A 24,334-nucleotide genomic window follows, 5' to 3' on the forward strand; every position below is an offset into this window, starting at 1 on the left:
ACTAATTAATTACTGAAAGATTGTATTTCTTTATTTGACAGAGACAAAGCAAGAAATGGAACACAAGCAAGGGGGAATGGGAGAGGGAGAATCAGGCTTCCTGCTGAGCAGGGAACTCAATGTGGGGCTCAATCCTAGGACCCTGGGATCATGACGTGAACCAAAGGCAGACGCTTAACAACTTAGCCACCCAGGTGCCCTCATTTTGTTTATTTTCAGTAACTTAATTTCAAGGGTATTGCTAACATTTAGAATTTTGAAAGATAAAGTTCACTGGTTTGTCAACGCTAAAGCTCTATAGTATCTATATGTAAAACAAAAGAAAACCTTGAATTATACATTTGGGTCTTAAAAAGAGGGCTGTTAGAGTTAGTATAGAGCCACTGGTGTGTATTCTCTGAGGTCAGTCAAGTGCTACCATTCATTAGTTCATTCATTCAGTCATTTATGTAATCAATTTGTGCTAGATATTGGTAACCCAAAGATAAATGAGACAGATCCACTTCTTTAAGCCATGATATGTATAATTATGAATTTACCTGGGTGACCATGGGCAAACTCTCTTTGGATACTCCATTTGTAGAATGAAGGCAACATTACTGTAATATTCACTACTAGGGTTCCAGTGGAACCTAAATGAGATTAACCATGTAACACAGTGTCCATTGTATATTAAGTGCTCAATAAATATCAGTCTGTCCTTTTTTTTTAAAGCTTACTCACCTATCTTGGTAGTTAAGTTGTTAAAGACAAAGATTTCCAAGGAGGGATCCTTAGTTTAACTCTTCTCCCATACAGCACGAGAACTTTCCTTGCTGTCATCTTCCTGAGGGCTTTCCATGCATTGGGACTACTGATTGACAACATTCTCCACAAAAAGAATTTTGTTAACATTCATAGATAATCCATCATTTCTTTTAGGTAAATACCTAACAGTAGAATTTCTGGGTTATGGGATAGATATATATATAACTTGATAAGAAACTGCCGGTTTTCCAAAGAGCGTATAACATTTTATACCTCCATTAGGAGAGTATGAGAAGTTACTGCTAATCCTCACCAACATGTAGTATTGTCAGTTTTTTTCATTTAATTTTGATGAATTCTAATTTATTTATTTTTCTTTTTCTTTCTTTCTTTCTTTCTTTTTTTTTTTTTGCTTGTGTTTTTGGTGTGATAGCTAAGAAATTATTGCCTGGAATGCCTGGGTGGCTTTGTTGGTTAAGCATCTGCCTTTGGCTCAGGTCATGATCCAGAGTCTTGGGATCCAGTCCCACACCAGGCTCCTTGCTCAGCAGGGAGCCTGCTTCTCCCTCTGCCTGCCTCTCCCCTTGCTTGTGCTCACTCTCTCTCTCTCTGATTAAAAAAAAAAAAAAAAATTTAAAAGAAACTATTGCCTAATCCAAAGTTACAAATATTTAGACTTCTTTTTCCTCCTAGGAGTTTTGTAGCTTTAGCTTTTACATAAAAATCTATAATCCACTTTGAGTTAATTTTTGTGTATTGTGTGAAGGAAGGGTTCAAACTGATTCTTTTGCATATGGATATCCAGATGTCCCAGCATCATTTGTTGAAAAGGCTATTCTCTTTTCATTGAATTGTCTTGGTCATTTTGTAGAAAAACAATTGACCGCAAATGTATGGGTTTATTTCTGGACTCTCAGTTCTATTCCATTGATTTATATGCCTACCCTTGTGCATCATTTCATTGGAATAATTCATTGTAGTTCTAACTTGCATTTAATATGTATTTTCCTGATGGCTAATAATTACCCTGAAAAGTTTCTGCTTGCTCATTCCAGTTGAACCCTTTCCTTATCCCCTAGAATTAACCATTGCTTTGATTAGTTTATATCATAGAGCCATACTTCCTGCTCTGGAACTTTATGTAAAAGGAATCACATAATATACGTTGTTTAGCGTAGGCTTCTTTCATTAAACATGATGTTTTTGATGTGCACCTGGGTGGCTCAGTCAGTTAAACGGCTGCCTTGGTCTTGTCGTGATCTCAGGGTCCTGGAATGGAGCCTCATATGATCGAGTCCCATATCCGGCTCCCTGCTCAGTGGGGAGTCTGTGGCTCCCTCCCCCTCTGCAGCTCCCCCTGCTTGTGCTCTCTTGCTTGCATGCTCTCTCTCTCTCTCAAATGAATACACGTTACGTTTCTCATCCAGTTGCGAATTCCTTTAATATTTGGTACAATTTTAAGTCAGTCTAGTTTGGGATTTCTGACTTTTTGTTTATTCCTCTTTTTTGTCATGCCCATGTAGTTGCCTTTTTAAAGTCCCTTGATGATTGTACTATAGTCAAAGGTGATTTTCTTACTTTTAAAGCTTATATACATTGCTATCTTTTTACTAACTTGCTTATTTGTTTATTTATCCAAACAACTTACTTGAGGTTATATTCTTGCCATTAGGTTATTCAAATATGTACCTAGTTTCTGGAAACTTGGCAAACTTCTGGAAACTTGGAATTATTCATGGTGTTTAGGGAAACACTCTAGATATAGAAGGAACTCAATTCCCTCTCTCCTCTGTTTTCTTCCTCCCTTCCTTCCTTCCTTTCTTTTTTCCCTTCCTTCTTTTTCTTTTTCAGGAGCATTTGACTTTGCAGATGAGTCTGGAAGCATTAGCTGCAAAGGTATGCACCAACCTCTCTTGTTACAGGAAAGATTAGAAATGCACAAAGTAGCAAAAGTGAAGAATAAGTGAGGAATAACTTTTATGCAATGTGCAGAGACTAGGTTCCATTAGAAGGTCAATGCACCCTCTCCACCCCTAATGCTGCCAATAATTAAAGCTGCCACGGAAGAGTGAGTTCGTGGCGCAGTGTCCCTACCCTTCTTATCTTTCTTTACTTTGAACTCACAGTGTCCTCTGGCTCCTGTCTTTTTTGGCCTTTTATTTTCCCTGAATACACCCTGCCTTGGGTCGAATTATCAGCTACTATGTCAGCCCTCCCTTTGCTGTTCCTCCTCTTCCTTCCTAGCCTCTCCTAGCCCCCAGGTCCCAGTCAGGGTTCAACCAGAAAACAACCAATAGGCGATACCTATTAAGACCTTTATTGCACAGAATTAGCTTCCAGGACTGTGGTAGCTGGTAGGGAACACTGGTAGGGCAAGACTGAGACTCCTGCCAGCAGCTAAAATGTACAGAGAAATTTCTTCCTCTCCAGAGAAACCTCAGTTCTTCTCTTAAAACTCTTTAACTGATTGAATCAAGCCCACTCAGATCATCTAGAATAATCTCTCTTATTTACCTAAAATCTACTGATTATGGATTTAATTCATATCTACAAAACGCCTTCACTGTAACGCCTAAATTAGTGTTTGATTGTGTAACTGGGGAAACCATTGTCTAACCAAGTCAACGTATAAAACTGACCACCACACCCTATTGCTTTTAAATACTGGTTTAATTGGTAACTAAAATGTTAACTTACGGAACTTCCCAGGGCTATTTTCATTTTATGAAGAAATCTTCAAGAACCATAGGAGTAAAACAATAATAAAATAAAAATAGCTAAGTATCTGTGAAGTGAAGTTGGGCAGTCAAAAGGCCAGGACTGCCCACAGGTACACTCACTGCTTCTCAATGTCCCACACCTGCCCTTCCATTTCCCAGTATATCAACTATTTCAGATCTTTTATTTTATCTCCACATTTTTCTCCACCTCCTCACCCACATACCTACACCAAGCCTACCCCCAGCACCTCGGAGTTTCCTTCCATGAACATATCTTGATATCTACACCTCACATACCTACATTTGGGCTTCCCCTATACCCACAGGTCTGTGCACATATTTATGGACCATACTTTTCTCCCATGTTTAATCTGTCCCCTATACAGTTATAGGAGCTTTATAAAGGTATAAAAGTCCTATAAATTATAGGAGTCTTTGTAATTTGAAGACCCAATTATTCATTCATTCACCCATCGTATTTATCTGGGGCATTGGCCGGTAACACATCTAAAATAAACAGACTCAATCCCTAGGCCAAAGGACCTTGGCCTCTAGTGCAGAGGACAGAATGAAACAATCCCAGAACAGAGGAAAGAGCAGTTATTGTAACTGAGAGATTCTGGGAAAACCTAATGGGGCCTTTCAGCTGGGATTTGAAGATTTTTGATGGATGGAGGAAGTGTATTTCAGGTTGAGTGAGCTATATGAGAAAAGGCAAGGAGGCCTGAAGGTCTAGGAATAATTTAGATTTCACTTGTGGGCTGGAGAGTCACATCCGGGGCACAAGGTTATTACTTTTATCTAAGTGAGGCCGAAGCCTACTGATAATTAGGAGAAGATAATAAGGCTTAGGACAGACTTAGAAGAGGTAATTGAAAAAGTAGAAGAAGGTCAGAGAATATAATATCCAAAAAAAAAAAAATCAAAGATAAAAGATGTAGATTATGTTGTTTCTATAGGGTGAGACTTAATGACGTATGACCCAGGGTCCAGCCTTCTGTTAGTCTACTACTTTCTGGATCCTTTGGCTAGAGAGAGAACAGGTTTTTCTTGGGGGCGTTTCCTTTTTTTCTTTTCTATGCCCATTGGCACAGGTTTCTCCAGCACTCAGTCTATGGTATTTTTAAAAAGTTTTTAATCAACTTACCAAGACATAATTTTAAGATTTTAATTAATTTATTTAATTTTTAAAGATTTTTAAAATTTATTTATTTGAGAGAAAGAAAGAAGCAGACTCCCCACTGCGCAGGGAATCCAATGTGGGGCTTGATCTCGTAACCTTGAGCTCATGACCTGAGCCAAAATCAAGAGTTGGATGCTTAATCGACTGAGCACCAGGTGCCCCTATTGAGGTATTATTGACATGCAATATAGTATACTCATTTTAATACAGTTCTATGAATTTTGGAAAATGATACACTAATGTATCATCACAATCAAGATATAGAACTTTTTCATCATCAAAAATTTTTTGTTTAATATGTTAATATGACCCAAATAGTGTATAGATTCAATGTGACCCCTGTCAAAATTTCAACATTCTTTAAAAAGAGTTACTTATTTGAGAGAGAGAGAGAGAGTGTACACACATGCCAGAAGGGGAAGGAGCAGAGGGTGAGGGAGAATCTCCAGCAAACTTCCCACCAAGCACAGACACTGACTTGGGGGCTCCATCTCACAACTTTGAGATCATGACCTCAGCCAAAATCAAGAGTCAGACGCTCAACTCACTGAGCCACCCAGGTGGCCCAACATATCAACATTTTTTTGCAGATACAGAAAAATCTATCCTAAAATTCATATGGAACCCCAAGGACATTGATTACGCAAAACAATCCTGAAAAAGAACAAAATCGGAGGTCTCATAATTCCCAATTTCAAAATTTTCTACAAAGCTATAGTAATCTAAACTAGATTCTGGCATAAAGACAGACATATGTAATAATGGAATAGAATAGAATAGGGAGCCCATAAATAAGCCCCTGTATATATGGCCAAATGACTTTCCAGGGCATCAAGATCTTATAATGGAGAAAGGGCAGTCTTTTTAACAAGCAGTACTGGATATCCAAATGCAAAAAAAAATAAAATTGGACCTTTATTTTATACCATATACATATACATATACTATATGTAGGGGTGCCTGGGTGACTCAGTTGGTTAAGTGTCTGCCTTCATCTCAGGTCATGATCCTGGAGTCCTAGGAAAGAGTCTCCTCCTCCCTCTCCCTCTGCCCCTCCCTGCTTGTATTTTCTCTCTCTCTCTCTCGCTCATTCTCTCTCTCAAATAAATAAATAATATTTTTTAAAAAAGACTTAACTGTAAGAGCTAAAACTATAAAACTCATAAATAAAAACAGGGGAAAACTTCATGATATTGGATTTGTCAGTGATTTCTTGAATATGACAACAACAGCACAGGCAACAAAAGAAAATACGTAAGTTCTACTTTCTCAAAATTTAAAACTTTTGTGCATCAGAACACACTATCAACAGAGAGAAAAAGCAACCCATGGGGCATAAACAATGAATTCTGGAACACTGAGAAGAAATAAAAAATAAATAAAAATTAAAAAAAAAAAAGAAAAAAAGCAACCCATGGAATGGGAGAAAATATTTACAAATTGCATCTGATAAAGGATTGATATCCAGAATATATAAAGAACTCCTATGGCTCAAGAACAACAAGAAAAAACAAACTGATTAAAAATTGGACAAAGGACTTGAATAAACATTTCTCTGAAGATCTACAAGTAGCTTATAAGCAAATGAAAAGATGCTCAACATCATTAATCATTAGGTAAATTCAAATAAAAAACACAATGAAATACCACTTCACATACATTAGGAAGGCTTATTATCAAAAACCCAGAAAACAGGGGCACCTGGGTGGCTCAGTGGGTTAAGCCTCCACCTTCAGCTCGGACATGATCTCAGGGTCCTGGGATCAAGCCCCGCATCGGGCTCTCTGCTCAGCGTGGAGCCTGCTTCCCCCTCTCTCTCTGCCTGCCTCTCTGCCTACTTGTGATCTCTCTCTCTCTGTCAAAAACAACAACAACAACAAACAGAAAGCAAGTGTTGGCAAGAATGTGGAGAAATTGGAACCCTTGTGCATTAGTGGTGAGAATGTAAAATGGAGCAGCTCTTGTGGAAAATGTTATGGCAATTCCTCAAAATGTTAAACTTAAAATTACCATATGCTCCAGCTATTCCACTTCTGAGTATATACCCAAAAGAAGTGAAAGCAGGGACTTCAACAAATATTTGTACACCCATGTTCATAGCAGCATTATTCACGTAGCCAGAAGGTGGAAGCAACCTGAGTGCCCATCATCAGATGAGTAGATAAACAAAATGTGGAATACACATGCAATGGGATATTATTTAGCCTTAAAAGTGAAGGAAATTCTGATATGTGCTACAACACATATCTGCTACAACAGACTTTAAAGACATTATGCTAAGTGAAATAGGCCAATCACAAGTGGACAAATATTGTATGATTCTACTTGTATGAGGTACAATGGGGTAGTCAGATTCATAGAGACAGAAAGTAGAATGGTAGTTATCAAGGGCTGAGAGGGGGAGGGGGATCTAGTTGCTTTTTCTTTTTCTTTTTTTTTTTTTAATAGATTTTATTTGTTTATTTGACAGAGAGAGAGTACAAACAAGGGAACAGCAGGGAGAGGGAGAAGCAAGCTTCCTGCCAAGCAGAGAGCCCGACGTGGGGCTCCATTCCAGGACTCTGGTCTCATGACCTCAGCCAAAGGCAGACACTTAACCTACTGAGCCACCCAGGTGCCCTGAGAGTTAGTATTTAATGGGTATGGAATTTCAGTTGGGGAAGGAGAAGATGGTGATGGTTGTAAAACCATGTGAATGTACTTAATGCACACTCACAAATGGCACCTGGGTATCTCAGTTGGTTAAGTGTCTGACTCTTGATTTCAGCTCGTGTGGTGATCTCAAGGCTGTGTGATCAAGCTCCGCATCGGATTCCATGTTCAACATGGAGTCTGCTTGAACCTCACCCTCTGCCCCTCCTCCCAGCTGTTTCTCTCAAATAAATAAATAAATAAAACATTTAAAGTTTAAAAAAAAAATAGTTCAAAGGGTAAATTTTATGTTATATGTATTTTGCCATAATTAAAAAATAATAAAAGCCAGAAGTTTCCTCATACCTCTGATTAGCCAGCCCCCTTCCCCTCAGGGCCATGCAACCACTTTTCTGCTTTCTATCACTATGGGTTAGTTCTGCCAGTTCTACAGCTTATTGTAAATGGGATCATAGAAAATGAACTCTTTTGTGTCCATATGCTTTTGTTCAGCGTAATGAATTTAAGATTTTTCCTTGTGTGTACCAGTAATTTTATCCTTTCTCTGTTGCTAGGATTCCACTGTGTGAATAGACCAGTTTGTTTATTTGTTCTTTTCTGGTGGATATTTGGATTAGTTCCAGCTTTGGGGTATGCCTCATTTTAAGAAATATGCGTAACTTTTATAACAATTAGGGCTACCAGGTATTTTTTTTTAATTAATTAGCGCAAGAGTGGGGGAGGAAGAAGAGAGACGGGGAAAGGGAAATGAATGAATTATGGAGGGGACATTTGACATCCTCTAGTCCCACTAATAAATCTAGCCTTTAAATTTGGTTAATACAGAGAATATAGTATAAGCAGGAGGGACAACAGTTTCCCTTAAGTCTTTTCTGTGAGTCTGTCTTCCCATTCTCTGTCTTCTTTTCCCCTTAAACAGAAGGGAAAACACAGCTTCTCTAGAAGTTTTGGACAAATAATAATCTGAAAGAGAGAAAAGCCTTAAAAGATGAGGTGTCTAGTTCCTTGGAATTATTATTGGCTGTGTCAGTCCTGAGTTGTTTCTTATTTCTGACACAAATAAGACATGTGAATCTCACTGCATGGCCAATGTGACTTTGAAGAAGTTCTTACCGAGGGAGGAAAGGCCATCATATTGAGAGAGAACTGGACCTCAGTCAGCTGGCGGCATCTAGTGATAGTGCCAACTGAAAAGGAGTCTCTGGTTCTCTATCTTCCCCTCAGTCTCTTCCTTCTCTTTGCCACTCAGCAGCTATCTTGTGGGGCTCTCTAGGACATAGAAATGAGGCTAACACTCAAGCAGTGACAGAGTTATAAGCTACAAGGAACCCTATGTCCCTGTGTGTGAGAGATAGAAATAGACTTTTTTCCTATCTTGCCTGAGTCAGCAATTGAATATGTATCCTAGCTAATATAAATCCTACCACAGGCAAGAGACGGAGCTAGGCAAGGAATGTCTAAAGATGAGTGAAACTACTTGATTGAACAAATCCCGAGAGAGTTCACAACTTAGGGAGAAAGAAAGATACAAATTCACTAACCATAATACAGGGCAGACTATGGTAACTGCTTCATTGGAGGTATAAACAAAGCCTGATGGAAGAGATTAATTCTGATAGTAGCATTAAGAAAGATTTCTTAGAGAGATACGCAATATGCAATTTGGACGATGAATTCTGGTAAACGGAGAAGGCTAAACAGAGCATCCCGGTCAGAAAGAAGAGTATGTGTATCTAGAAAATAACCAGTGGAAAAGGCAGGATATCAGTGAGTGCAGAAGGGCAAGAACCCAATTAGGTAGGGACCAGATTGTGATGGCGCTTGAATGTTGTATTAAAGAATTTTGTTATGGGTTGCCTGGCTGGCTCCCTCAGGAGAGCATGTGATGCTTGATCTTGGGCTTGTGAGTTCAAGCCCCCATGTTGGGTGTAAAGATTACTTAAATAGGTGAACAAGTAAAAACTTTTAAAAAAGGAATTTTGTTTTGGATGTGTTGAATTTGAGGTGAGATGGAAGGAATGGCCAGCAGTGGATTCTTTCACTTCCTGACAGGTATTGTTTCTGAAAGTGCACTCCAATAAGCCTCCTGCATACAAATTTGCACCTCAGAATCTATTTCCTAGACAGTCCCATCCACAGCAGTGCCCAAGCTGTCCTAGCCACGAGGCCCACTGGCTGGCCAGCAAGGAGGATCCCATCAGGGGCAGTAGGTGGAGTTTGGGTAGTGCCTGGCATGCCGCAGCTGTGCAGTTATTAGAACTTTCACTATAGCGAAAAATTTCACTGATAACCCAGATTCACTGACAACTGGGATAGTGGAAGGGACATGAGGCATAATAACTCAGTTCTTTGAGATGTTTGAGAAAAGTAGTACTTACAAGGACTATGGAATTAAATGATGTTTGTTGTCTGCTACTAAAGCATTGGAGGAGAAAACAAAACAAAACAATGAAATACTGAGGGCAATTAACCTCCAATTCAAGATGAAATGTGAAAGCCAGAGGACCTTCTTGGCCGCTTATAAGCAGACTCTCAAATCCCACAGCCAGATGGAAGCAAAAGTTGAAGATTGAGCCCAGGACTTTATAAATAAGAGCAAAACTCCACAGAAGAGTGAATTCTTAGCCATGCCAAGTCTGTTACACCAATGTTAGGGTCATGAATGGGAAGGAGTGGGACCGTGAAACTTGAGATTGGGTATCTCATCTGGATTGAGGAACTTAAAAATCTGGAATCCTCGGATTCCCCTGGACCCTCTGGGCCTGAGGAAGGGACCCTTTCCTTCCTGTGAAAGGCCACTTACCATCCTCTACTTGAAGATGAGGTATAGGCCTTTACCTTGTTAGACAACATGGACATCAACCCCATCCTGCCTTCTGGCCATCAGACTAATTGCTGGGGTCAAGTAACAACATAGCCTCGCACATGCCATAGCTGCTCAGGGAGGAAATGGACCACATGCTGCAGCGTCTAGCCAGCATGTATTAGCAGGAGCTGGGAGAGTATACATGGGACATTCATGGAAGGACATTCAGTTAATGGGGGTGAGATAAAAAGTTGGATAAAGAAGAATTTATGGTTACGAGAGCATTCTCTCTAACAGGATTTAACACTCTGGGGAACAGTGTTAATTTGCTGCAGGAATGGTTTTTGAGGAAGCTTTGGAAAAGTGAAATAGAAAATTCAGACTGCTTTGGGAGATAGTAAAGGATTAAAAGTCTCAGAGATATGTGTATTCTAGAGTGGATGTATTAGATAAGTCTGAAAAAGCCATTTGCTGACTATGTTCTGCAGAAGAATCCATTTTCTAAAATGATAAAGAATGTGCTGGTAAAAAGGGCACCAGAATCATTGAGAAACTCCGTGGTGACTATCTTCTGCAGGCTGGGGCTTCAGCAGTAATCTCTGGCATCATTAGACTTTGCTATCTGATATCCATGGGGATGACGGGATCTGAAAGTAACAAAGGCCAAGTGGTAGGACTAAAATTATCAGAAGCAAAGTGGGTACAGTTATCATAAAGGAAAGGGCGGAGTGGCCCTCAGAGAATTCTAACACGTAGTGAGTTATGAAGATGGTTAAGAGATGTGTGTCTAGGGACACCTGGGTGGCTCGGTGGGTTACAGCCTCTGTCTTTGGCTCAGGTCATGATCCCAGGGTCCTGGGATTGAGCGCCACATCAGGCTGTCTGCTCGGCGGGGAGCCTGCCTCCCCCATGCTCTCTGCCTGCCTCTTTGCCTACTTGTGATTTCTGTCTGTCTAATAAATAAATAAAATCTTTTAAAAAATCTGTAAAATAAGAAATCAAGAATAGATGATCAGGAGGCTGAGAGTAGCCACCCCCCAAAAGTCATGATTCTTTGCCCAGTTTCTGTATCAGAGTCCATTTTCAGATGAGAGCTCCGTGGATGAAGTCAGTGGAAGTCCTTGCCAGAGAAGATTAATATGGTCTCAGGTACGGACTGTGGATAGTATGAAAAGCATTCTTTTCCATCCTGGTAAGAAAAGAAAACAAGAAGCAGTTTGCATTCCTGTGAGATGGACACAGCTGTACACATTTATGTTGTTGTCCTAGAGTCATGTTAACTTTTCATCTTCTGACACAGTACAAAGGGACCTGGATCACCTGGAGATGCAGGATATCACGTGGTCTGTTACATTTGTGGATGACTTCATTAGACTGGAGGAACCAGAAGGCACAAGTATGCTGGTGAACTTGGAAAGACACCTGTGCTCCAGTCAGTGAGAGATAAAACCTGTGAAGATGCAGGGGCCTACAAAGTCAGTGAAGTTTTTAGAGATTGGGTGGTGTAGGCATGTTGGGACATTCCCTTCTAAAGTAAAGGACAAATTACCGTGATTACATTAGGTAGAAGCTAGACATGAGTAGTGAAAGGAATGCCCTGAAGGAGAGCTCCAAGTCGTTGAAGGGGAATGATTGAGATAGAAACTGGAGGCAAGGATGGTGATTTAAAAACGAAAAACAGCAGCAACAACAACAAAACCAAAACTACACATGGGGCACCTGGGTGACTGTCAGTTGAGCCCAGACTTTTGGTTTCTGCTGGGGTCACGATCCCATAGGTCCTCGGATCAAGCCCCATCTCCCCTGACTCTGCACTCTGCAGGGAGTCTGCTTGAGATTCTCTCCCTCTGCTCCTTCCCTAGCACACCCCCTGCTTCCACATGCACTCTCTTCCTCTCTCAAATAAATAAGTCTTTAAAAAAACCCACAAAACTACACATTATAAGCCCAGGAGATCAACATCCTGACCTGTGGCTTTCAAGACGTTAGACCTGACAGATCAAGAGCCACAGGTGCAGAACAGTCCCTTTCCTCTTCTACTTTGCCCCAGGGTAACCCCTAGACTCATTATAAACAATTTGCATTGTGGGCCCAGCCTGCCCTCCCCCATCCCTTTGAGAAAAGCTGCCTTGACAGTTCTGGTACAAATCTTAAAGGATCAAAACTCCTCCCTCCCAACCTGTGGGAGAAGTTTCCCAGATGATTGGAAACAGCCTCTATTAGAGACAACCCCACTATAAGTCACAGCTCCTCCCTGCCCAGAGAGACCCAAAATTATCCAATTCCAAAACAACGTAGGGGCTGGTTCTACTACAAGGAACCTGCCAGCTCTCCCACCTTGAGAGTGTACTTGAGCTTTAATAAATTGCTTTATGCTTGCTACTTTCCTTCTGACTGTCTTGATTCTGAGAGTGGATCCCCACATAAATCATCTCATGGGGAATCTGGTGACTGAGAGCCCCGCTTACATAATGCAGACACTCACCCCTGACAGTTGTACCTCCCACCACTAAGAAGGAAGTACAACACCTCATAGATTTCTTTGTGTTCTGGAAACAGCATATCCCACCTTCCAACCCATTTACTCAGTAGCATGGAAGGCTTCCTGGAGCCAATGGAATAAGCAGCACTGTTGCTTGGAACTTAAGATCTAGAAGACCCTGTGATGTTGGAAATACTAATGGTAGGAAAACATGCCTTGTGCAGTGTATGACAAACTGCCATAGAAGAATCACCGTGGTAGATTCTATGTTCTGGAACAAGGTCTGTGATCTGCACAAGACCTAAAACCCTTTTGAAAATCAGCTCCTAGGGGCGCCTGGGTGGCTCAGTGGGTTAAAGCCTCTGCCTTCGGCTCAGGTCATGATCCCAGAATCCTGGGATCAAGCCCCACATCGGGCTCTCTGCTCAGTGGGGAGCGTGTTTCCTCCTCTCTCTGCCTGCTTCTCTGCCTACTTGTGATCTCTGTCTGTCAAATAAATAAATAAAATCTTTTTTAAAAATGTAAAAAAAAAAAAAAAGAAAATCAGCTCCTATTCTGCTATTGGGCCTTGATAGCAATGGAACATCTGATTATGCAACAGCAAGTATCCATGTGGCCAGAGCTGTTACGAGCTGAGTTCTGTAAGACCCACCAAGTCATAAAGCCACATGGGTCTACCAGCAAGCCATTGTAATTTGGAAGTGGTCCATCTGAATTAGGTACAAGCAGGGTCAGAGGGCACGAGGGCACAAGCAAACTGCAGAAGCACGTAATCCAGACCCCAGTTCCATTTATCAACTTCGTCACTTTTATCATTTTACCCAGTGTTGCCTGAGTGAAAAGACACAGGCAGCAAAACTTTGTCTTAATAAGGGTCTAACTAGAGAAAAAGAACTATTCTGAGTGTTTGACACAAAGACTTTTGCACAGGAAGTCATAATATATAGGTGATGGAACAACCAAAAAAATCAGCAGGGCACGGGGAGGCAACTCAGAGATTAGCAACGGTGGACAGTGGCTTTGTTCTTGGCTGGAGAGGAGGTAATGTTTCTGGAACCCAGGAGTTAGGGTTATTCCACCCCAAATCTATGCTGCATCATCATAATTCTAAGATGGCCCCCAAGATCTCTACCTCTTTGGTATATATGCTGTGTAATCCCTTCCTCTTAAGTGTGGTGAGAATGTGATCATGATGGATTTTCACATGCACGATTGGATTACATCAGATGGCAAAGATGAAGGACTTTTGCAAATATAGCTTATGTCTTAAATCAGGTGACTGAGTTAATAAAAAAGGTGATTTTCCTGGGTGGGCATGGCACTTGGCTGATCCCTAAAAAGAGACTATACTCTTCCTAAGATAAGAGATTCAAAGTTTAAGAGGGCCTGTAGAGGGGACCACATGGCAAGAGAGGCCTCCAGTTGTTGAGTGGTCCTGAGGCAACAGCCAACAAGGAAACAGGCTTTAGTCCTACCTCCCTGTCAGGAACTGGATTCTCCTAGCGACCTGAATGAATTTGAAGGGGATCCTTTCCTCACTGAGCCTCTAGATGAGGTTGCAGCAGCTGATGCCTTGATTTCAGGCATGTGAGATCTAAGCAGAGGACCCAGACAAAATGAGCCAGACTCCTAAACCACAGAAAGAGGGAGGTGATAAATCTGTTTGTTACTGTGTAAGTTACTGTGTAAGTTACTGAGTTTGTGGTAATATATGATGCAGCAATAGTAAACTAAAACAGGTCCTGTAAACACTACTCTGAGGACTTCTTTGTCGGTTGGCATAATATTACGCTTTGTCAGTAGGAGGCGCCGAAGAAACATTTCAGGAGAAGTTTGGGGGTTTGTTTTCTCCCTCCCTCTTCCTCATGACCTGTGCTTGTCTTACCGGTGCTCCCATAGTCTGTTTTGCTTCCCAATGCCCAGCTTCTGCAGGATCGCCTAGCCAGTGGCACATGGCACCTCCCTGCAGGCAGCTTCTCCCAGCATTCCCTGGAGTGGCTTTGCAGTGAGTAGCAAGGGAAAGCACCAGCCTGGGGCTGGGTGTCCTCAGTATTTCAGTGAGTTCTGTTGGCATGGCCCCTTAGCAATCTTCACCACCATCCAGTGAGCCATGGCAATTCTGTCTCCAGTAAGATCTAACTCTTAGTTTGGTGAGGTTGGGAAGGATGTACTTGGATTCATTCTCTTTGTGCCAGGTTCTAACTGTTCTTTGTATCTGCTATTTTAAAATTGTTTAGAGTTCTCTTTATTTCTTACCTGCCACTCCTGTAGTACTCCAGTGTCTGCTAGAGTGAATACTTCTTCATACTAAACTTTCCTCCTTCACACTACTGGGTGCGTTCTCTCTCCTGTGATTGGACTCTGACTGACGTACCTGACGAAGTAGGAATCCATGGTAGAACTCTCCGGTTGGAAGCCATGGCCCGCCAGGGGAACTGATCACTGCACCAGCTGAGCTGCTTCCTGAGGCAGAGAGGAAAGAGGGGGAAAGACCCTGATTTCTCTTTTACTCTCGCCTTCCAATCTCCCAGCCTCCAGTCCCTCCCAGTGTCCCCCACTAGCCAAACTGAGCTGGAAGCCACATGACACAGGGATTAGGGAACACAGATTACTGTGACACAGAGCAGAGAAGGAAAAGGTAAGGAATGGGTCTTCTAAAAAAAAAAAAAAGAAGAAAGAAAAAAAATTGCTGACCCCAAATGGTGTTACTTAGATTTCCCAAGCTAAAGCTTAATACCCAATCTAATGGTAGTTTCAACCTCCTAAAGAAATGTGGCCTTCACTGGTCAGTCAGGAAATGTTTCTTTCCATCAGTGCCAAGGAGTCTGTCACCTGGGTCCTGTCCAGGATGAGGTAATGTGCATGAGAAGACCCCTGGCTTTTCCCCTAGCAAACAGCTTCCTCTGGAACAATCTTTTGTTTTGCTAGTAACCTTCTTGTCCCCACCCTCTGCCTGTAAAAAACCTTCCATTTTGGACACCTCCTCAAAACACCTCTCTGCTGGCTAGATGGGGTGCTGTCTGACCCGTGAATTGTTGACCAAAACCAATTAGGTCTTCAAATTCACTTGGTTGAATTTTGTTATTTGACAAGATTTGGTGGCAGTGGAGGGATCCACAGCACACTTTCTAGCAGCATTTGGAGAGAGTGAGAATCACAGGTGTGGTATCTGCAAATCCCTTTGAAGTCACTGCCTCTCTTGGGGCTTCCAAGGGTAAGCTGCTCTTGGTCTCAGGTCTGCTCTGTTTTGTGTTTGAGCTCTTCGTCTAATTGGCTCTGCTGACAGACAGTTATGCCCAGAGCCAACAGAGCTGACATGTTTGCTGGAGCCCTACTGAGCTGGCAGAGCCAAGCCTCTAAACCTTTAGACCGCAATTCCCCACGTGGAAAACCCAGCAAGACTCCATGGAAATTGGTGGTGGTGTGCACAAGGCCTTCTTTTGGCCAGGACACAGTACTATTATGATATTAAGGAGGAGGTGTGTCTGTCTTATTCTGTGTAAATAAAGGCTATTGCTAGCCAGATCTTAGAGGCTATGAAGCTGCAAAAATTGGTGGGCTCGTATTACATATCTAAAGGCTGTTAGAGAGTGAGCCACCTGAAGAAGATTCCTGTGATAGGGGGCGCCTGGGTGGCTCGGTGGGTTAAAGCCTCTGCCTTCAGCTCAGGTCATGATCCCAGCGTCCTGGGATCGAGCCCCACATCAGGCTCTCTGCTCTGCAGGGAGCCTGCTTCCCCCTCTCTCTCTGCCTGCCTCTCTGCCTACTTGTGATTTCTGTCTGTCAAATAAATAAGTTAAAAAAAAAAAAATCTTAAAAAAAAAAAAAAAAGAAGATTCCTGTGATAGGATAAGTTGGTCACGGAATGGGTTAGATTGACACTAGGTCACCCACCAACCTCAAGAAAACGTCTGTGCCACAAGGTATACTATAAAACACACACAATCCACAACCCTGCCACACACCCCTTTTAGGTACTAGTTTGGCTCCAAAAAACCCAAAGGGTTAGCTAATGAAGTCCTTAAATTCTGAAGAGTCAAGCACGTTACCTTCTGGTGTGCCTGCTTGTTTTGTGTCTAAGAACCATAGTCCTGGAAGTTGTAGATATCTAGCAAGATAAAACAATTTTATTAAAAATAACCTAGAATAGGGGCACCTGGGTGGCTCAGTCGATTAAGTGTCTCCCTTCAACTCAGGTCATGATCCCAGGGTCCTGGGATCGAGCCCCTCATTGGGCTCCCTGCTCAGCAGAAAACCTGCTTCTCCTTCTCCCAATCCCCCTGCTTGTGTTCCCTCTCTGTCAAATAAATAAATAAAGTCTTAAAAAAAAAAAACAAAAACCAACAAAACTAGAATTACAGAGGCCACTATGGGAAATGTTCAATTAGACAAACTTGTTCATTTAAGAAGTGCACTTGAAAGCAAAGCTTCCCAAATTAAACAGAATGGGATGCCTATTTTATTTTTATTTATTTTTATTTTTTTATTTAAAAAATTTTTGTTTTACTTGAGACAGAGAGATAGAAAGCACAAGGGAGGAGGAGGGTCAGAAAGAGAGGGAGAAGCAGGCTCCCCATCGTGCAAGGAGCAGGGCTTGATCCTAGGATCCTGAGACCATGACCTGAGCCAAAAGTAGACACTTAACTGACTGAGCCATCAAGTGTGCCTATTTTTTTTTTTAAGATTTTATTTATTCATTTGAGAAAAAGAGCACGAGCCAGGGAGGGAGAAGCTAGATGGAGAGGGAGAAACTGGCTCCCTGCTAAGCAGGTAGCCCAATCTGGGGCTCTATCCTTAGACCCCTGCATTCACGACCTGGGCCGAAGACACACACTTGGTGGACTGAGCCACCCGGGTGCCCACTGATTAAAAAGAAATTTTTTAAAGACCTTCTCCCCTAAGCTAAATGTACCCAGAGGAAAAGAAGAAAAATGAAAAACGTTCGTTTTGTTGAGAAACGAAAAATGACTCTCTGTGTTTTACAATCTAGTTGGTACAGGACCAGAAGTGTGGTTCCGAAAACAATTCAAAGACCAATCCTTTTACCAATCCCAAAACCTCGCTTATTCATCTCAAAAGGCCTCTAAGTATTGAAAAATTCTGGCCTAAAGAGAAGGAAAGTCCTTCTAGAAAGTGTTTGCATTCCCCCTGCCCACCCCATACCTTCATACTAAATACAGTGTCCTGCCTCGTCTTTTCTAGGAATTCTTAATCTAGTCCATCTCCTTAAAATGCAAATTCCATGGAAGTAATACTTACCAAGTAAAAACAAGAGGGAAAGTCTACTTAAAACTTGACTTGCCAAGGACAAATACAAATCTTAAGGGTCTTCTTCACAAATCTAGCTAGCTATCAGTCTGTCTATCTATCTATCTCTCTATCTATCCATTATTGTTTTTTTGGTTTTTCAAGGAGTTGATTTGGGCAGACCTGGGGACAGGGAGTTCTGCCTCTAAATGAAGGTTTTAGGTCTCTTGGTGGTGAAGCATGGCTTGTGCTGGCAAGGTAGGACCTCATGGCGTAGCAGGAATTTGATCTTGAAGTCTTGGAAGTGCTTGACTGCCATTAGGCGGTGCTTGCTGGCTCCAATCTCCTCTGCCTTAGTGATCTGGATCAAGTGGACCTGGGCACAGTGCCAGACACCCATGTCCTGGTAGGACCGGGTGACAGCGCCCACAGTGTTCAGGTCCCGGTACTGCTGGTGGGTGTTGTGGGGGTCGCTGTGGGAATCATACCACAGCCAGAGGCCACAGTTCTTCACCCATAAGGGGGATTTCTTGAACACCCGTCCACAGTGGGCAATTTCCCTTGAAGCCTTCTTCTTCTCCTTCTGCTGAGACACAAAGTGATGAACAATAGAAGAAGAAAAATGTTCACTTTGAACCCCAAAGGCTGACCGGTAGTCTGCATAGTTTGGACAAGGATCAGATAGGGGCTGGCCGCTACATTCTTAAAGGGTCGCATGACTGCTTGTACATCTCATCAATGAGGAATATTGAGCTGAACGATAAGTGCCAAAGAAATCTTGCAAAAGTAGAGGTAGAAATCTGAAGAAGAGATTTACACTCTTAACACTTCCTGCATGTCCCCTCCCCCCCGGAGCGCTAAGCATTTCCTCACCAGCTTCATACCAGAAAAAGGCAGCTCTTTCTGTCCTGACCCCACACCACTTAAGTAAACTTACTAAGTTGTTAAACAACATCAAACATCTCAAGAATTCTTTCTTGACCATCACACCCAACAATCCCACAATGAAAGTACCAGAAGCGGCCTGGGCAACAATATGATGAGGTACAAAGATGTGTATGCAATAGGGGGGTGGAGGGCTGCATTTGGGGGTGGGGAGGCAGTGCCCCTCACCTTGTACTCTTGAAATGATACCTGAGGCCTTCATGGTGCACTCTCTGCTCTCGTCCCCACTCACAAAAAGCCATAGTATATTTTTGAAAAGCTTTAGCCAGGCGCCTGGGTGGCTCAGTTCGTTAAGAGTCTGTCTTCAGGTTAAGTGTCTATCTTCCACTGGAGTTATGATCTCAGGATCCTTATATGAACACTAAATGTAAAACTTTTTTTTTTAAAGATTTTATTTGATAGAGAGAGATACCCAGAGAGGAAACACAAGCAGAGGGAGTGGGAGAGGGAGAAGCAGGCTTCCTGCTGAGCAGGGAGCCCAATGCAGGGCTTATATCCAGGACCCTGGGATCATGACTTGAGCCGAAGGCAGATGCCCAATGACTGAGCCACCCAGACACCCCAAATATAAAACTTTTATCTATATGGGTTTACTGCCAAATAATTTTGTTATCTCTTCTAAGATCTATCAACAAAAAAATGGCTTAAAATAATGACTGACTTTGTTTAATGTTTCATGAAGTTTTTGGAAGCAATCTAACTATAATTGTTAAAATAAAAAACAAGTGGATTAAATAAAAAGATTCAGGTAAGAGGTCAGGGCCCTCTCCAACAATAGTTTCCCCCAGTTTTTTTTGGCAACTTAAAATCTTAAAAGTTTTGGGGTGCCTGGGTGGCTCAGTGGGTTGGATCCTCTGCCTTCGGCTCGGGACATGGTCTCAGGGTCCTGGGATCGGACCCCGCATTGGGCTCTCTGCTCGGCAGGGAGCCTGCTTCCTCCCTCTCTCTCTGCCTGCCTCTCTGCTTGCTTCTGATCCCCGTCTGTCAAATAAATAAATAAAACCTTTAAAAAAAATTCTTAAAAGTTTTGCTAAGAGTTAAACTAAATTCATTAAACATCTAGATTATGTCCAAATAAGACAAATACTAGAATACTAATTACTAAACATAGGTTTATCTACTTTTGGCTTTCTATTAAAGAGAAATTAAAGTTATTTGAATATGTTACTTTTAGATAAGTTAAAAAGACATGCTTCTAAAAATTTTAAATATTCATTAATTTGCAAATGTAAAAAATTATATGACAGACTGAGTGCAATCACTTACTTAGTTTTCAGTGTGTCAGGGAGGAAGAATTTTCTTTACCCTCTGAGGTCCTTTTAGCTGGACTAAGAACCAAATTGACATGTGACACATAAACAGGAGAAAATCTAGTTTAATGCTATATGTACAGGCATTTCCACACAGAAATGGAAATTCCAAAGACAGTGAGGCAGCATGATGTTTGTATAAGCTAAGGAGAGGGGTAGAGTCTGGGATACAAAAGGGAGAAAGACCATTAGCAGGAAGGTGAGAGGAGATGTTGGAAAACAAAAGCTGCCCTGTGATGGAGCTAGGTTACTTAGGTAAAGAGACTCTGTTAAAAGCTCTCTTCCTAGTACAAGCAGGCAGTCAAGGGGGACCTAAAGAGTTTTCCCCGAGTCTTCTGGGTTTTAATTGCTTTTAACTCAAAATAATGTTCATGCCAAAGTGGCCTGTCTTAGGGGGACCTGCCCTTGGCCCCCACAATTAGAAACCAAGGTTTCAAAGGGTTAAAAATTCTAATTAATATGTAATTAAAACTACTAAAAATAATAAGAGAAACATCTCCCTATGCCAGGAAAATGAGAGATATTTTCAGTAATAATAATAATGATGATAATTTAGAGGCCCCTTTTAAGCAACAAGCTGGAGCAATGCAAACAGGTTCATTACATGACCCTCCTCGAAGTTGCCATAGGCCCTAACTGTTCAGTGACCAGACACAGTTCTTAAGATTATCAAAAAAGGGAAAATTCCATATGTTCTCATACCTACTCACTCTACCCTATAACTGTGGTCCTTCACCACTGCCCTGTCACAGTGTCTCCTTTGCTGTCCTGCCCACCACTGCCTTGAGGCGGTGTATTCAATAAACTTCCGTCTCTTTTGTTCTGCCTTGGGTGAATCCTTTCACCACATGCACCACCGGCCCAGACCTAATTGGGATGCCCCACAAATAATGGTAATAGTAGTCATAACAACAACAACAATAATTTTGTCCTAAAATGAGTTTTGTTTGAAATGAAAACACAGTGTAACTGTGCTCCCAGCCCTTTAAAAAGGCCACATACTTCTAATCCACTGACCTGGGTCCTCTAGCGTATAGCCTGACTAATCATAGCTTTCTTGAGATTGCAACACAACACTGACCCTGGGGAAACAAGGAACGAGGCATTCCTAGAAGATCAAGGTGGACCACATTAGTAAACAGCCTTTCCTAATGCTGGCAAGTCCACTTGGGCTCACACTAAGAATGCTTCCCCAGCACGTCAATCCTACCACTTCTCAGTGCCTTCCCCTTAAAAACCCCATGCTTGGTTGGAGACTTGGAGACCATCTTTGGACATTAGTCCACCATCTTCCCGGGTCGCTTGGCCTCATGAGTAAAACAAACTTTCCTTCTTTTTTTTTTTTTCTTTTAAGATTTATCTATTTATTTATTATTTTTTTTTCTTTTAAAGATTTTATTTATTTGACAGACAGAGATCACAAGGAGGCAGAGACGCAGGCAGAGAGAGAGGAGGAAGCAGGCTCCCTGCTGAGCAGAGAGCCTGACGTGGGGCCCCATCCCAGGACCCTGGGAACCACCACCAGAGCCAAAGGCAGAGGCTTCAACCCACTGAGCCGCCCAGGTGCCCCCTATTTATTGTTTTAGAGAGCATGTGACCACACGAGCAGGGGGCGGGGCAGAGGGAGAGAGAATCCCAGGCAGACTCTGCACTCAATGTGGAGCCCCTCAAAGGGTTCCATTTTTGGGCCCTGAGATCATGACCTGACCCAAAACTGAGTCAGTTGCTTAACCGACTGAGCCTCCCAGGTGCCCCTAGCAACCTCTCCTTTCTGACCAACACTTGTCTCTCAACTACTGGCTTTCGAGGTTGAGCAGCTGAACTTGGGTTTTAGTAACAATGGGACAAGATCAGAATATAGAAAACAAAAATCAGTGGCTTATTAAAAAAAAAATCCTAAAAAAATTTTAATGTGTGGTCAAGCTGGCTAAGATTAAAATAAATTTAATAAAAATAATGTTTTTATATCAAAATTAAACCAGTACAAAGTTAAAATTTGGTCTTATCTCTGTTAAAAGAACGAAGTTTTCTTGGACTTTTAGTCTGCTTTTGATGAGGTTTTGTAAGTTTCTTTACCCTCTAAGTATCATTTCATAATGATCCATGATCCTATTTAGATAAGTGCTTGCAAACCTTTTTTTTTTTTTTTGACATTTTTAACAAACTTCCCCAAATCAAATTCTTTTTTTTTTTTAATGATTTTATTTATTTATTTGAAAGAGGGAGAGAGTGCACAAGATGGGGGGAAGGTCAGAGGGAGAAGCACTATGCTATAGGGGACTTGATCCAGGGATGCTGAGATCATGACCTGAGCTAAAGGCAGACCCTTAACCAACTGAGCCACCCAGACCACCCCTCCAATCAAATTCTTTAAAAAAAAAGTCTTTTTGACCTGAAATATTCCAAAAGAGTTGTAAAACTAATTAGGTTTATTCACTATGTAAATTTGCATAGAAAATATTGTCAAATAAATAGTACTTTCCCTTCTTTATATTTGTAAGATTGTGGCACATGTACACAAAGTCCATTCTGCTGTACACATGGCCCCTTATTGCCACACTTTTGCCATCGTAATGTCCTTGTGTTATGGCAGCAGTCTGCAACTGAAAAAAATTAGTATTAAAATAGACACAGAGTGGTTATAAATTCAATAAACAGTCAGGCTATGAGAAGCCCAAGACAGCTGCTTGCTTCTTTCTGGCTCCTTGACAAACCCCACTTTTCGGTTTTTGCATTCCTTCCCCATCCATAGTATATTTAAGATGACTCAGATTATGAATAGACAAAAGTGTAGAGACTTCTGTAGAATTTTAACACCTGCAATTGGACTTTATTAAGCTGCCACTTAGTAGGAGTTATCAATGTGTACTTGTTACTGTATTTGTGTTTTTTCTGGATGGGCTAAAACCTTTCCTTGCTACAAGGCTGATGCCCTCACAGTAAAACAAAACAAAACAACTGTTAAAGGCTATGTTTCCTATTTGGGTTATACTTTCCATCATCTCTAGGGATCAAGGCACCCATTCACTGGACAAATCATAGGAGTCTTAACAAAACCTTACAAAACTCTAGAAATTCTATCAGTATACAACCTTCTTTGGATCCCTGCTGTTTTATGCCAATATGACCAGTTGCTATAAATCTCTAATGTTTTATGCTCAAGCCTGTCATCAACAAGTTAAGAAGTCTTCTTGGATCCTAATGAAAGGAAACCTGCCTTTTATAGTCTAGAGTCTAATAATTTGGTATTGTAAAACATCCTCGGAGGTAAACAGCCTCAGGCCATTAAAGGGATTCTCCCAAGTGCTCCTGACCACCAACACTGCTCCAAAATGAAAAGATGTGGGAGATCTCTAAATCAAATTGACCCGGAAGAAGAGTAGCTGACATCCACGTGTAGACTACTTCCCAAGACGTCAGATCAGGACATCACACTTTAAGCATAAAACCCTTTCTTTTTCTTCTCCCGTCCTTTTCTGGTACTGGCCCAAAAGGATGGCATCCTCAGCTGTATCTCCCAGGTCATTGCTAAGGAGGGACGGTAACCTCTTTTATTTCAGGCTAGGAAAAGAATCTAACTGCGCCTCTAATTTTCACAAGCAAAATAAGACCTCTTGTAACTGAACAAACATTAGTTTGCTCCTTTGGTGAGTCACAGAGAGAAACTATACCAGGTGGAGATGTCACATATAATAAACTTTATTTGCAGCAAATACAGAGATCATGGGGATCCTTGTACACAGAGGTGGACATAAAATTGTGTGTGCGTCTGAAGGAAACACACCTATCCGTACATTGTATGTTAGGTCAAGGAGGCTTATGCGCTCCTTGTGCAGAGATTTTGGCATTATAATGAGGTAAAGGCGAGAGTCATTACTCTGTGTGTCACTCCATGGTCCATCTGCACAGGTGTGAGTTGAGGGTTGAGCTTGAACTGTTCTGGGTGGTCTGGGCCAGGTGGAGGTCTTGTCAAGGCAGCCATTATTGCTTAAAGGTCAGTTTCAGTTTCCAGCATGGGATGCCATGCCTCCTAAGGTCTCTTGCCCAAGTTAAGAGATTAGCTGGAAAGAAGAACGTAAGGAAAAATGTGGGACAAAAGTTGGTGGCTATAAGCAGGTGGGCAGTATAAGTCAGGTCTTGGGGTCTAGCTGGTGACAGTCTCGTTGGTTGCTCTTCTAAACTGACGTTGTTAAGTTAAAAAGGACACTTCTTTTGACAGGTCCCTATTTCCCTGGTTAGGCA

The 24,334-nt window shown here is 41.7% G+C and overlaps 2 protein-coding genes across 2 annotated transcripts in view; one reads left to right on the top strand and one right to left on the bottom strand.

Annotated features, from left to right (window-relative positions):
• The window catches only part of BLOC1S6 (biogenesis of lysosomal organelles complex 1 subunit 6), a 71,301-nt gene that overhangs the window by 19,897 nt on the left and 27,070 nt on the right, over nucleotides 1-24,334 (top strand). The gene's annotated exons all lie outside the window — the stretch shown is intronic.
• On the bottom strand, nucleotides 18,043-18,984 carry LOC308346667 (large ribosomal subunit protein eL20-like; the record flags this gene model as incomplete). Its single annotated transcript, XM_080809716.1, has 2 exons — nucleotides 18,043-18,494; nucleotides 18,951-18,984. 2 exons carry the CDS (start codon nucleotides 18,982-18,984, stop codon nucleotides 18,043-18,045), a joined length of 486 nt encoding a protein of 161 aa, XP_080665842.1.

Source organism: Martes martes, assembly GCF_963455335.1.
Source record: "Martes martes genome assembly, chromosome: 7".
Taxonomy (NCBI): Eukaryota; Metazoa; Chordata; class Mammalia; order Carnivora; family Mustelidae; genus Martes; species Martes martes.